This window comes from Solanum verrucosum, unplaced genomic scaffold (assembly GCF_900185275.1).
Source record: "Solanum verrucosum unplaced genomic scaffold, falcon-dt-bn FXZP01000064.1, whole genome shotgun sequence".
NCBI lineage: Eukaryota > Viridiplantae > Streptophyta > Magnoliopsida > Solanales > Solanaceae > Solanum > Solanum verrucosum.
Genome location: NW_026020144.1, coordinates 721,411 through 735,391, shown reverse-complemented (window position 1 = coordinate 735,391; position 13,981 = coordinate 721,411). Strand labels below are relative to the sequence as shown.

Below are 13,981 nucleotides of genomic sequence, written 5' to 3'. Positions count from 1 at the left end.
TATGACATGTTAAATCCCCTTCGACTTCTTCTATTTATATTTTGAACCTCTCGAAGCGAAAATCCCACTCCGCCAATGAAACTGATATAAATTGTATTCAATATCTGGCTACTAATCTTATTAACTTAATGATAATTGATAGGTTTGTGTGGCGTTCATTAAAGGGATTATTGACGTAACCCTATTCAAAAGTAGGTTCAGCTAAGATAGGTTAGTCACGTTGTTTATTCTTAAATTAGTACACGTGATTTAAAGAAACGTAGATTAAGATGATCAAATAGTAATAAAATTGTTAATGTCAAATTGCTTAGTAGATGTAATTAATGCCAATGAAAGAAAATGAATAACAATGTGTCGATTGACAATATAAAAATAATTGAATAGATAAAGCTTGTTCTCTAACGTGGTTATAATCGTCGGAAAAGCAAAAAACATTAGTATTTAAAATTGCGTAGTTTTGATCAACTAGACAAAATATTCGATTGGTGCATGCAGTGGAGCAGTTGGGACATTAAAAATCAATGAAGCATAAGTTTAGTTTCAAAACTCATAAAGTAATTTTTTAGATAAAGTTTTCTAAACTTATGTGTTGCGAATGAAATATTATTGTGAAATTAGGCCAATTGATAACTAGAGACATAATTATTTTTATTTTTTTTTGGAATTACGAAATAAACAGAAGCAGATATAACAGGTTGTGTGAAGGCATAAGGCTGCCTATTACATGACTTGCCTAATTACATGAGTTGGGTCCTAAATTAATTTAATTTTTTTTTATACAAATTTACATAATCCACATTATAAATTGTACCAAAATTGTGTTTTCGGCTGAACTGATCATGATAGTTAACTAGGTAAAATTGTACAAGTAGTTTAGCAGCTATAAAAACTACAATTGAAGATGTAACAATTCACACAAAACAACAGAACAAAGTGACACTGACTTTAAAAACTCTGTTTTTTTTTCATCATTTTGAAAATGGCCTCAACAAAACAATATTTTTCTGCTGCTGGCAAGCCTATTCGTTGCAAAGGTATGTATATACTCTTCACAAAAATCTTCTGCTATTATCTTGAAACAACTCTGTCTATAAATAGCTACACTATACCAAAAATGATCTTCAGCGGAAATATATATTTTTTTAGAGGGCAATTAGTAGTGACAATTATATTTTAGCACTTTATGTAAATGCTGCTAAAGCTTGTAGTGATATTGGATCTAATGACAATTTACTAATGCCGCTTTAACATTCTTTGGTAATGTGCATATTTATTGCCGCTAGAGGTTATTGTTGTTAAAGTGCTGTGATGAATCCAGATATTTTGAGGACTAATTCAAAGGAACCCCTTCGTCGAAAATACTGTATATATAAGGTCAATTTTGTGTAATATATATATATATAGTAGATGATGAACACAGGTACTATGAGATCATATGGGTCCTACATTGAATATGAACAAGAAGTGATCCTCACCTTGCATGTAGAAAAAGGGTTTTTAGCATTTGTTGATTGATAAAGGAACTTGAAAACAATACACGGATTTTTGTTGATAAAAATTGCTGCTTTCTGTGTTGAATTGTGTACCATGTCAATGGTTAGATCAAATTATGTGACAGTTAGAAAGAGCGCACTTTTAATTACTTAGTTATATTATGTCTCAACACGTTATAAGTTACTGACTTGTGAGTCGTATGTGTTGCAGCTGCAGTGGCAAGAAAAGCAGGAGAACCACTGGTGATAGAAGAAGTGATTGTGGCTCCTCCTAAAGCACATGAAGTTCGACTCAAAATCATTTGCACTTCTCTGTGTTATACTGACATTATCGCATGGAGGATGAAAGTAAGGTTATTGGTTTAGCTTATCTCCCCCGTAGAATCACTTGTTTATTAACTTTTGTATCAACTGTTTTCTTGCTTCTTGTAAGGAATTTCCTGGCTGCTTTCCAAGAATCTTAGGCCATGAAGCTTTTGGGTAAATCTTACTTCAATTTCATTTTATACGAAGGTGTTTTGACTCTGACACGAAAGTTGTATCAAAAGTATCCTTAAAAGTTTTAACTATTGAAATGTATCGTTCTTTTGGAGCACACTAAAAAGGAGTGTATACATCGTTAAGGGGTTGATTCGTATATATGCACCAGCAAAATATGACATTTTGATCGACTTTACTAACTTTTACTGAATTCAAGGGTTGTCGAGAGTGTTGGAGAAGATGTTGATGAGTTAAAAGAAGGAGATTCAGTTGTACCGATATTTTTGCCTGACTGTATGGACTGTGTAGACTGTAAATCCAAGAAAAGCAACCTTTGTTCCAAATTCCCATTTCAAGCATCTCCGTTGCTGCATAGAGATGATACAAGCAGATTCACTAATGCTGAAGGAGAAACTTTACATCATTTCTTGTATATATCAAGTTTTTCCGAGTACACAGTCGTTGATGTTGTTAATGTAACAAAGATTGATCCTGAAATCCCACCTAACAGGGCGTGTCTTTTGAGTTGTGGCGTATCAACAGGTACTTTCCTCATTTTCTAATATTTACATGTTATAATCAACCACTCAGGTCATCATATTAATGTTGTTTGTTTCAATTTTCCTTACTGTAATCTGTGGTAATATTCGAATACATGAAAAAACTATGTAATAAGAGTTTACAACAGGTTCATGTTTGATATGATATAAATTAAACTTCAGGAGTTGGTGCTGCCTGGAAAACAGCAAATGTGGAACCAGGTTCGACAGTAGTTATCTTCGGTTTAGGATCAGTTGGATTAGCAGTAAGTTTCTCCTCCGACTTCTTCTTGCTTATATATGTCGGTTTCATGTAAGCTGTTATGCTTCTGGAGGATCTTTTAGGTTGCTGAGGGAGCAAGGCTCTGTGGTGCTACCAGAATTATCGGCGTTGGTAGGAACTCTGACAAGTTTGAAATAGGGAAGCAGTTTGGAGTTACTGAGTTTGTCAATTCCAAAAGCTGTGGGGATAAATCTGTTAGTCAGGTGGGCCTTTTATTGGTATAGTGATATTTTAAAAATAAGGTCTCCTTAAAATGTTGGATTCGTAATCTTGAAAATAAGACGGAGTACATACCTGTATAATGTAAATATGACAATGATTCTTATCCCATGCCAAAACTCTCATATCAGGTAATAATTGAGATGACTAATGGAGGTGCTGATTATTGCTTTGAATGTGTTGGTCAAGCAACACTTGTGCAGGAAGCATTTGCCTGCTGCAGAAAGGTCTCCCCGCGTAAATCTTGTACTAATCAACAATATAAACAACACAAATTTGTCTATTAACCTTTGGCTGTAATATGCAGGGTTGGGGTAAAACAATTGTTTTAGGAGTTGATAAGCCAGATGCACAGCTGAATCTTAGCTCCTATGAGGTTCTTCAGAGTCAGAAAACTCTCACGGGATCATTCTTTGGTGGTCTCAAACCCAAATCTGATGTTCCTATCCTCGTTAAACGTTATCTTGACAAGGTACTTAATCAATCTGCTAGAAAATTCAATGACCATACGTGAAATTAACCCTTGGTACCACATTTATGTGGCTTCTCAGGAATTGGAGCTGGACAAGTTTGTCACACATGAAGTGAATTTTGAAGATATCAATAAGGCGTTTGATTTACTCATTCAAGGAAAGAGCCTACGCTGTGTTATCTGGATGGACAAGTGATTTATCTTACTTCAATCTGTGCCTTGTTTTCAATAATTGTACCTCAGCTCTCAATAACCATTTGGTCTCGGGCTCGAGCCAAACTTAGACAATTTCTCAATATATGGATGTGATCATGAGTACGACAGATTATTACAGCAAACATATTATTGCAGATTTTGCAAATGTTCTATCTCAGAAATAGACAAGTAACTGAGCAGCACATTATTATCTCTACATATTAAAGAAACTTCAACTATCCTATGACACTGTAAAAGCACTAGATGCACCAGTATAATACGAGTTTGATGGTTCTTTCATTTCCTTTGTTGATCCAAAATGCCTTAAGCGATAAACGCCTGGACTAGCCTCCTCTGGTACTTCCCATTCAAGTGTAGCATAACCATAACTATTCACATCATCACGAGCAATACTAGTGATATTTTCTGCTTGCCATTTAAAGAACAAGCAAAAATCATCGTCATCATATTCAGGTAGCCAACTTTGGTGTTGAAGCATTTCCACAACAGCAAATGTGCCTTCAGTAAGTAAGTCATATCTTGGATTTGCACTCCAGAATGTTGCAATTGCTCTGTCTCCCTTTGTAAATGTTCCGGATTTTGGTACCATTATGTCTTGTTTAATATCGCCAAAATTTATTCCCGGTGGAGGTGAATCACCAGTAGGATCTGGTAAGAGACTAAGTTGAATTGACAAAAGGTCTGGTGGTGAAGGTCCTTTTGTAGTAATGTTTTCTCCTTTTGCCATAGATTCAGCTAGCTTCTTGAATTCTTGAATATATGCTGATAATGTGTGTGGACCGTATAGAGTAGACGCTGCCTGCCCAAGTTTAAGGGTGTGTTTGGTATGAAGGAAAACATTTTCCGGAAAATGTTTTCCAATTTTCTCATGTTTGGTTGGGTTAAATGTTTTGGAAAATATTTTCCAAATCAACTCATTTTCCTCAAATTTAAGGAAAATGACTTCCCTTCAAAACTTCAGAAAAACATTTTCCAAACTCTCTTCCAACTTCCAATTTAAAAAAAAAATTGTTGAAAAAATCAATTTATTTTGTCCCTACACTTAAACCAACCCCCCAACCACCCCCCGAAAAAAAATAAAATTTAAAGTTTGTTTTTAAATTCAATATTTTTACCCCACCCTCACCCTACTCCCACCCCCTACCACCACCCCTCCCAAAAATATATTAAAAGTTGTTTTTAAAAGATATTTCTTATTTCAATTTTTTATTTTTTAACCCCCACCCCCTACCCTCGCCCCCCCCCCCCAGCCCCTATCAGCCACCACCCCCTTCAAAGAGAAAAAAATTTAAGTTTGTTTTTAAAAAATATTATTTCATTTTTTCACCCTTACTCTCGACTCCCCTACCCATTCCCCCACCCACCCCCTACCAGCCCCCCCACTCCCAAAAAAAAATTTGAAGTTTGTTTTTCAAAAATATTTTCGACTTCAAAATTTCATTTTTTCACCCCTACCCTCGACCCCACCCCACCCCCTACCAGCCCCCCCCCCACCTCCCAAAAAAAAAATTTAAGTTTTGTTTTAAAAAAATATTTTCGACTTCAAAATTTCATTTTTTCACCCCTACCCTTGACCCCCCACCCACGCACCCACCCCCTACCAGCCCCCCCCCCCCAAAAAAAAAGTTTAAGTTTGTTTTTAAAAAATATTTTCGACTTCAAAATTTCATTTTTTCACCCCTACCCTCGACCCCCCCCCACCCACCCACCCACGCCCTACCAGCCCCCCCCCAAAAAAAAAAAAAGTTTAAGTTTGTTTTTAAAAAATATTTTCGACTTCAAAATTTCATTTTTTCACCCCTACCCTCGATCCCCCACCCACCCAACCCCTACCAGCCCCCCCCCCCCTCCCACCCCCCAAAAAAAAATTTAAGTTTGTTTTTAAAAAATATTTTTAACTTTAAAATTTCAATTTTCACCCCTACCCTCGACCCCCCCACCCACACCCTACCAGCCCCCCACCCCCCAAAAAAATTTTAAGTTTTTTTTAAAAAAAAATTATTTTTAACTTCAAAATTTCAATTTTTCACCCCTACCCTCGACCCCCCCCACCCCCTACCAGCCCCCACCCCAAAAAAAAATTAAGTTTGTTTTTAAAAAATATTTTCAATTTCAAAAAATATTTTCTACTCTAGTAAAAATAAAAGAAAATTTTCAAAATCATTTTCATTCATAAATCAAACACAAAAAATATTTTCTACTCACCAACCAAACATGGGAAAATAAGTCGAAATCCAACTTGTTTTCCAAGAAAACATTTTCCATGGAAAACATTTTCCTTCATACCAAACACACCCTAAATGACAATTGAGATTTAAGTTATATGCACTGACAATGTAAAAGAACAAATTTGGATACATACTTCTATTGTATATGATATGATAGTGAGAACTTTTAAGAGGTGTATGGTAACCTATTATAAGAGGCTTACTTTACTATAATTCGAACTTTATAATAAACAGATATATAACTTGCAAGTTATACATTTGTCCAAGAGTACGTAGTACCTCATATCGTTGTTGCTCGTACTCTTCAAAAGTGGTTATGTATTGTGAGTAAGCGTTGGTTAGGCCAGCTATGACAACATGAGTTTGGTCATCAAATTCGCCATTTCCGCTGCGAACTAGTGTCTTTTTCACTGCCTCTCTTAACCTACGTCCAGCCATTGTTGTAAATTCTGTACCACAACATGAATGTGTACAGTTTTTCTTAATAATTTTGAAATAAATTACTATATATAAGTATATGTCACAAATTTTATATTTAAAAACATAGTCATAACATACCTCCTGGCACAGAGAGAAGGATGAGTCTTCCTAACCTGAAAATTTGAATTGGAAGTATTGCTGGCTGCAAAATAATAATGAAAAAAACATCACTAAGTTTATTATATGACACATTGAGAGAAATCAAGAAAATTTCTTTATGTTCATACTTTCCCCGCTTTTTACAATAAAAATAACTTTAATCTTAATTTTTACAAAATTTAGCCAATATAATGGGTGTACTGGTTATACACCGAGTATACACTGGCAATACCTTCATCCTTAACCAGAGAGATTCGGTATGAAATTACATTTGGTAGGGAGATCTTTCCTTCTTAAATGAGAGTTTCTAGTGCGAATTCGAATTAGTCCAACTCCAAAACAGATACCAAACAATAGACAGGATCACAGGAAACCAAAGAAAAAAAAAGGTATACACTACTTTTAATTTTGTTGTTGGGCCTTACCGCCCAAGGATATGGCCAAAACATCTCTCCAGAGTCCAACAAAACAGTCTTGGGCTTTTGACAGCCCACTTGATATGGGCTTGGTTCTCTTAACACATCTCTTAATTTCTTCCAAAATGGATTTATCTGAAAATCAAATTAAATTTTCATCTTTAAAGCATAGTAATAATAGATTAATTTTAATTTTTTTTTCATGATTATAAAAAGATTAATTAATTTGTGACCTCAGTATCACCCTGTTGAAAACCAAAAACACCAGGCCCATCAGTAGTTCCAGCAGCAAATCCTGGGCCCAATGCTGCAGGGCATGTTTGGACAACCTTATTATCTTCTAATTGAACCTTAATATTTGTAAAATTAATATAAACATGTCGATAATCAATTTTCCCTGTTAATTCTTGTTTAGCAGATGTGAAAAGATCAACAGCCTTTTGAAATTGTCTTTTTCCAATAATCTTTGTACTCAATATTTCATCTGGATATCTGCAGACACATTAGATTGTAATCTGAAAGATTCATGAGTCGTCACAAAAAAAAAGAAAAAAAGATCATTTACTAAGCAGTTATCCCAAAAAGGGACGAGTCTTACCCAGGCCCGCGGCCCACACAGAGTTGGTCATTGCCATGACAAGAAGAGTGATTAAAATCACAAGGTAATCCACTGTCAATACAAAATGCTCCAACCACATTTGGACTCACATCTCCAACATTTGATTGACAAAATGCTCCAACAAATTTCATTTCTTTGTCTTTTCTCACCTTAAAGCCTTGACTTGTTGTATTTGTACAAGGTTGTCCTCCTGTAGGCTTGATTTTAGATGTTTTATTCAATAAATCTTGGTTGCTACCTGATAGGTTACCTGCTATAACAAATAAATATAATTGATGTGTAAAAAATTCTTTAAATTGATAGTTTATATAGCCTAAAGCAAATGCTTTTACAACAACGTAATCAAGTGAGATTTCACAAGTGGGGGTCGGGGTCTAGGGAGGATGAGATTTATGCAAACCGGTGGCGGAGCCAAGATTATCAATAAGGGGGTTCAAAATCTGAAAAAATAGACATACGAAGTAGTCGAAGGGGGTTCGACATCTACTATATATATCTAAAAAAATATTTTAACCATGTATAAATCATATAATTTTTCGCCGAAGGATCCAAACCCCCTAATGGTGGCTCCGCCACTGATGCAGACCTTACCCTATCTTGAGTAAGGTAGAGAGATATTGTTTTCGATAGACCCTTTCAGAACGGTTGAAATTATGAAAATATTTTTTTACACAAACAAAATTAATATTTTTCCTACCTAACACCTTAGTAGATTTTGTAGAGGAATTTTTGGTGAACCAATCCTCAAAAGGGTCATTAGGGTATCAATATTTGTATTATATTTAGATCTCTCTTCTTGAGGATTGAATAAATATGCACTTGGACTCCTGTTTATGCCTGCATTTTCTAGATCTCCTACATAATCATTCAAACAAAAAAGGACAATGTTAGATTCATGTAGGATACAAATTGCCATGTAGGGTGCCACATCGGACACAAGACATTCAGAATTAAGCTTGAGATAAAAATTACACTATATTTAGTTGATAGTATAAATTTATCATATCCCACCAAACTAAGGATTATTTTATCCCACCAGCTCGTAGGTGGAATAAATTAGTAAAAAAATTATAATTCTAGAATTATAATCTCGGAATAATTTTGTCAACAAAATTTTATTTTGCACAAGAGAGAATGAAAACTAATGTATTTTTTGAAAATTATTTCTTTAAGTCCTTTTAATTTTTCATATTTCATTAGATTAAGTCAACAAATGAGTCATAATTCAATCCATTTAAACTTGAGAGAATTACTAACAATTACTATTATATAACTATATGCATGATGATTAATTTGTCACCTTTGTTGATAAAGATAGAACCAGGCTTTAGATTGTCATGGGCCTGGACAATACTGAGCTTAATGGCAGTAACAATTGCCTCAAATGATTGTGGCACAAAGCCCAATGAAGTTACACTATATGTCACATATTGCAAATAACCTCCTGGACCAGCATGAGTATGTGTCCCACTTATTGCAACATTTTCTTCGCTATATATATTTCCATACCTTCATATATACAACCAAAAAATAATACTTTATAAGCTTCATGTCTAGTCAAATATCGTCAAATAAAATCATATGAGTCGTACCTTGACTTTAGTCGCTTGAGTACTTTGATTGTGACAAGTTGTGAAGCCATACCAGCATCAAGATTAACAAACACAAGCCTTGGACCATTGAAACTTTCAGCAACGATGAACGTCCTAGCTCGTAATCGAAAATGTATACCACCAGTAATTTGATCAAAATTACCATAACCCATCATGTTCACTTGTGAAGCTGGTCCTGTCATGTCATAACTTCCTAATCCTATTAAGTATTCTCCATTGACACTTAGATCTATTAGACAAAGTAAAAACAGGAAAATACGTAGTAAGATTTCTGTTTTTCTTCTCATTTTGTTCTATGAATGGAAATTGAATGGATTGTTTTTAGAATATGCACACGTCGGGTTATATGTTAGTGAACAAATTGGGAATTCCTAAGGAACTCTTGGATCTAATGTTGTAGCGGGTTTATCTTATACCAGTACTTTCGACGTGGAACATAAATTTATATGTAAAAATTAACTAAAATTGCGAAAAATAGTAGATATGAACTCGTAACTTTAAAAATATAATTAGTTCAATACTAAGAACCATGAATATTGAACCCGTAGAATTTAAATTCTGGATCTACCTCTGCGTCGAGGTTTAGATGTTTTGATTTTTTTTACTATGAAGAAATTTGGACTGAATACATTTTTGCTTAGGTTGCTCCGAACGTGCAATTTTGGGGAAGTTGTGTCTTGTTTGTTATATGTTGGAATTGTATGTTTTTTTGCGGCTTGAATTTTAGCTATTTGTTTTTCAGTTTCATTTGGTATCAAGTATGCATATATCACGGATTCAAAATTTGAATTTTATGAATTTAGTGTGGAATTTTAGTATTGTGACTCCGAACTCTACTTATTTCCCAACCTTAGCACTAAATCGCCCTCGGCCCTTTCCTTAGACTTTGCTAACGCGGAATGTTTTGTGCACTGACTGACCCAAATACTAAATCGCCCCTGCTTACAGCTCAGAGTTTGTGTTCTTTGCAGGCTTTTTAGATTAAGATGCATGAATCAATCTTTACTCATTATTTCCACCCTTTCCCCACCATTAAGCTACTCCATTTCATAGAATATGCACTTTACACTTTGGAAAGCACACACCCCATGCTTCTTAATTGCTTAACTTTACTCTTACAGCTCATGTCTCATGGGTGATGGTCCATGTTTCTTCAAAAGTTTATAGCTTGAATTGCAAGCTTGTCTAATCCATAAAGCCATGCTAACAAAAATGCTTTATGTGAGAACTTCTTAGGTGGAGTTTATACACTAACACAGTCAATATAAGTTATTTAATTGATATAGCACTATCAAGATTGCATATTTGCATTTTAATGATATGCTTTGGCTATATAAACATCTTTTAGATCAAGATTGCATATTTGCATTTTCAAGATGCTTTGGCTATATAAATACTCCATCTTTTAGATGATCTAATAGTGTAAGTGATGGTAGTTATTAAACTAGGGAAAAGGCATAAATTTCCCCCCTAAACTTATTATGAAAAGTTAGTTACACACTTAAACTATTGTGACGATTTATTACACACCTAAATTATTTAAAAGTGAATGTATTTCAACCTTGATGCATATGCAACCAGTCACATGATGAGAGAGTGTTTCACACTCGTGTCACATCATCACCATGTCACTGCCACATCAATTGTTTCTTCTTCCCTATAAACCATCAAACCCACCATTAATGTTGTCATTATCACCAAATTCACTTCTTCACCACCATAGATTTCACCACCCATAACCCAAATTCACCACCGGATTAATCTTCCACAACCATGACCATCATAGAAAATTGGTAACAACAATAATAAACTTAACTAAATTCACCATCGCAATCACATTATTACCATTGAAATTCATCACAATCATAACCATATATTTCAGCATCCACATCAAAATCACAAATTTCACTGTCATTATTGAAATTAAAAGTCATACCATCACTAATTTTTATTATCCATCTCCAAACCCACCACAAAAAATTATTACAATTGACGAGATCGAATGGAGACAATCCTTTCATGGTCGAGAAAATCAAAGGGGATGATAAAAATTATTACATCTGGACAAAAAAGTAAGATCTGAAATAATTTTCCAATTAAAATCTTAAAGAAAAAATAATAAGATGTCTTCCTCCATCACAAAGAAACAACCAAAACACCTGTGCCAGTAAAATAGTTACATTAAAAATATAGATTTAGAAGTCATAAGTGTATAGATCGGATATAGGAACAAAAATAGAACAACACAGTTTTCTAATAGATTTGAGAAGTGAAGGATCGTGTGAGAAATGGGCAGATCTGTAACTCAAAGTGCAAATGAAATTTAATCGGTAAGGGGGGAAAAGAGTGAGACCTGTATCTTACGTTTTACGAGATCGAGTGGAGAAGAAAGGTAGAATGACATGAAGGAGAATGGTGAAGATGGGGAAAAATTGACTTTTTTTTAACTCAAACGCGCTTTATTTATATTATATTTAATTTTATTTTTGCATCAGCTTTGAGGGTGACATTAAATTCAGTAGTTTAATAGTATAAGTGTAATAGATCGCTTCAGTAGTTTAAACGTGTAATTGATTTTTCGAGACAACTTTGGAAATGAATTTATGATTTTCCCTATTAAACTACTTCAAACTGTTTTTATGTGACATTTATAATTTGCCCAAATTCAAGTCTCGAGAATAAAACCATACAACTAGCAATTTATTTATTTTCATACCGTCCCATTTACTATCTATTAATATTTGATTGACTAATCCTTATATCGGAATAGTTGAATGATCAAATAATTTAGTAATTTCTCACAAGGGGATGAATCGAGAGAATATTAAATCGAAGCACAAGAATTTTTATCATCTTTTGCCATAATAATTTATCAAGATTTGAAATTATGATAACTCGATATGATTACTATACATGACCAATAACTAAAAAATGTCGTATATCAATATTTTTTCATATAACTGAGTTGGAAATGATACAACTAAACCATAAAACAAGAAGTCAAGGATAAAATCAACTGCATTTTACAAATCCATATTATCAAACTTCATACACATAAGGCACATATATGCACTTACATACAGAAATATCAAATACAGTACTAACAATTATCCTTCAAAATCCAAAAAAAACAAAGTGAAGGAAATGAAAAACACTTAAAACCAAAACAACATAGCAACACAATCATAACATCCCAAAAGTAAAAACATGAACAAATAAACATTCATTTAATTTAGTCTTTTTCCTTCTCCTTTTCCTCTTCAGTTTTTGAGTGGTATCCTGGTAATTTCTCCTTAATTTTGTCCAAAAATCCCTTTTTCTCCTTCCCCTCCGCCTCATGCTCCACCGCAGCCGGTGGTGGTGGTGGTGGTGCCGCCACTTCCTCCGTCTTCTTATGTCCTCCACCTGGCAATTTCTCCTTAATTTTGTCTAGAAATCCTTTTTTCTCCTCTGTTTCCTCGTATTTCTCAACTGGAACTGAGGTATCCTCTGTTTTCACTTCTTCCTTGTGATCACCAGATATTTTTTCCTTAATTTTGTCCTTCAATCCCTTCTTTTTCTTCTTCTTGGTTATCTGTCCATCCTCTCCAATTTCTTCCTCCTCGTCACTCTGCAAATCGATCAACATTAGTATGTCGTTCACTCAACTGATTAAACTAAAAATAGTCTCTATGTACAATATATCAATGATCACGTATAATTTATTCATACCTACTAGAAAAAGTAAACAGTAAATTTACTCGGCTGTTAGTGTGAAAACAAATAGTGTAAAGTATTAATCTCTATATTATCAAGTTAAAAGTAACCTACAATAGCATATCATGATTTTTTGTTTTAAGCCTGATATGGTGTTGCTATAAAAAAATAAAATAGATAAGTAACAACTATTGACTTTTCTTTATACATTTACAAATTTCTAATTATTTATAGTTGAATAAAATCATCGGAATAATATAACATGATCAAAGATCCAACGCTATCGACTTAATTACTTAAATTGAAAATAGTCAGCGGACAATATAATCTATGTGAAATAAATATGATCATGAGAAAAAGTATGTGTGTTATATTTATTGATTTGACGTAAACGGAGGATGAAAGAGAGACTTACCGAGCTACTAGAGCTGCTACTTGATCGATGAAGTTTCTTCTCTTCTTTCTTTTCCTCCTTGTGTTCTTCTTCTTCACTTACTTTAACTTTCTCACAAAACTCAGATGAAATTGCCTCTTCTTCATGAGCATGACTTGGTTTTGCCTCTTCTTTTTTCCCAATGAAATCAAACAAACCACGATCAGTAGCCTCCACGTTGGCACCAACAGTCTCTTCAACTGATGGCTTGTTCTGTTCGTACTGATCAGCCATATTTCTTCTTCTTTTTTTCAATCAAAGAAATTATCAACAACTTTAAGGTAAAGTGAAAGTTTGAATATTGAAATGATATTTGAATTGGATGTGGTTGAATTATGAGACGTGGTGCGCTTTATATAGCAATTACAAACACGGACGTTACGCTGATTAAGATTTTTTTATTTTTCGATATACTAATAAAAAAGGAGTTCAAACGTCTCATAATAAATAAAGAGTAATCAAGTACACCAAGTTAAACGGACGTCTACGTGGCCTTTTTTGCTCTTCACACTTTCCAGTGTATATCAATTTTATATACTCGCCATGTTAGCATGACAAGTGGACAAATAATCTTACTTATAGGTACGACTAAGTTGACGCAATATGTGATATTCTATAACAAAGGTTTGTCACTATTCTTCAGTTCAGCTCGTAAATTATTGCATATGAACGGATTTATTCCATGTATACCTGAA

General features: G+C 34.1%; 3 protein-coding genes across 4 annotated transcripts; 1 reads left to right on the top strand and 2 right to left on the bottom strand.

Moving 5' to 3' along the window:
* Nucleotides 1-963: 963 nt before the first annotated feature.
* On the top strand, nt 964-3,725 carry LOC125827943 (alcohol dehydrogenase-like 7). Of its 2 annotated transcripts, XM_049507276.1 has the most exons (9): nt 964-1,034; nt 1,705-1,841; nt 1,927-1,973; nt 2,191-2,516; nt 2,696-2,778; nt 2,858-2,998; nt 3,146-3,241; nt 3,322-3,486; nt 3,566-3,725. In XM_049507276.1, exons 1-9 carry the CDS (start codon nt 980-982, stop codon nt 3,680-3,682), a joined length of 1,167 nt encoding a protein of 388 aa, XP_049363233.1. In that variant the 5' UTR covers nt 964-979; the 3' UTR covers nt 3,683-3,725. The 2 variants fall into 2 exon arrangements, with proteins under 2 accessions (XP_049363233.1, XP_049363234.1); XM_049507277.1 differs by lacking the exon at nt 3,146-3,241.
* Nucleotides 3,726-3,922: 197 nt separating this feature from the next.
* On the bottom strand, nt 3,923-9,444 carry LOC125827886 (neutral ceramidase 3-like). Its single transcript, XM_049507227.1, is given in 9 exon segments — nt 3,923-4,501; nt 6,210-6,379; nt 6,489-6,552; nt 6,935-7,060; nt 7,159-7,417; nt 7,524-7,959; nt 8,283-8,399; nt 8,845-9,053; nt 9,137-9,444. Coding segments are annotated over 9 exon segments (2,268 nt in total).
* Nucleotides 9,445-12,159: 2,715 nt separating this feature from the next.
* LOC125827951 (phosphoprotein ECPP44-like) lies at nt 12,160-13,769 on the bottom strand. The gene is made up of 2 exons (XM_049507283.1): nt 13,269-13,769; nt 12,160-12,767 (listed from the first exon to the last, which is right to left on the bottom strand). The coding sequence occupies exons 1-2, from the start codon at nt 13,518-13,520 to the stop codon at nt 12,390-12,392; spliced, it is 630 nt and encodes a 209-aa protein (XP_049363240.1). The 5' UTR covers nt 13,521-13,769; the 3' UTR covers nt 12,160-12,389.
* Between the last annotated feature and the right edge of the window lie 212 nt (nt 13,770-13,981).

Bases quoted from the DNA above. Each gene is read 5' to 3' on its own strand.
- LOC125827943 (XM_049507276.1), top strand. From the start codon at position 980: ATGGCCTCAACAAAACAATATTTTTCTGCTGCTGGCAAGCCTATTCGT. The intron at 1,974-2,190 runs GTAAATCTTACT...ACTGAATTCAAG, and splicing joins TTAGGCCATGAAGCTTTTGG to GGTTGTCGAGAGTGTTGGAG. The intron at 2,779-2,857 runs GTAAGTTTCTCC...AGGATCTTTTAG, and splicing joins TAGGATCAGTTGGATTAGCA to GTTGCTGAGGGAGCAAGGCT.
- LOC125827951 (XM_049507283.1), bottom strand. From the start codon at position 13,520: ATGGCTGATCAGTACGAACAGAACAAGCCATCAGTTGAAGAGACTGTT. The intron at 12,768-13,268 runs GTAAGTCTCTCT...ATCGATTTGCAG, and splicing joins GTAGCAGCTCTAGTAGCTCG to AGTGACGAGGAGGAAGAAAT.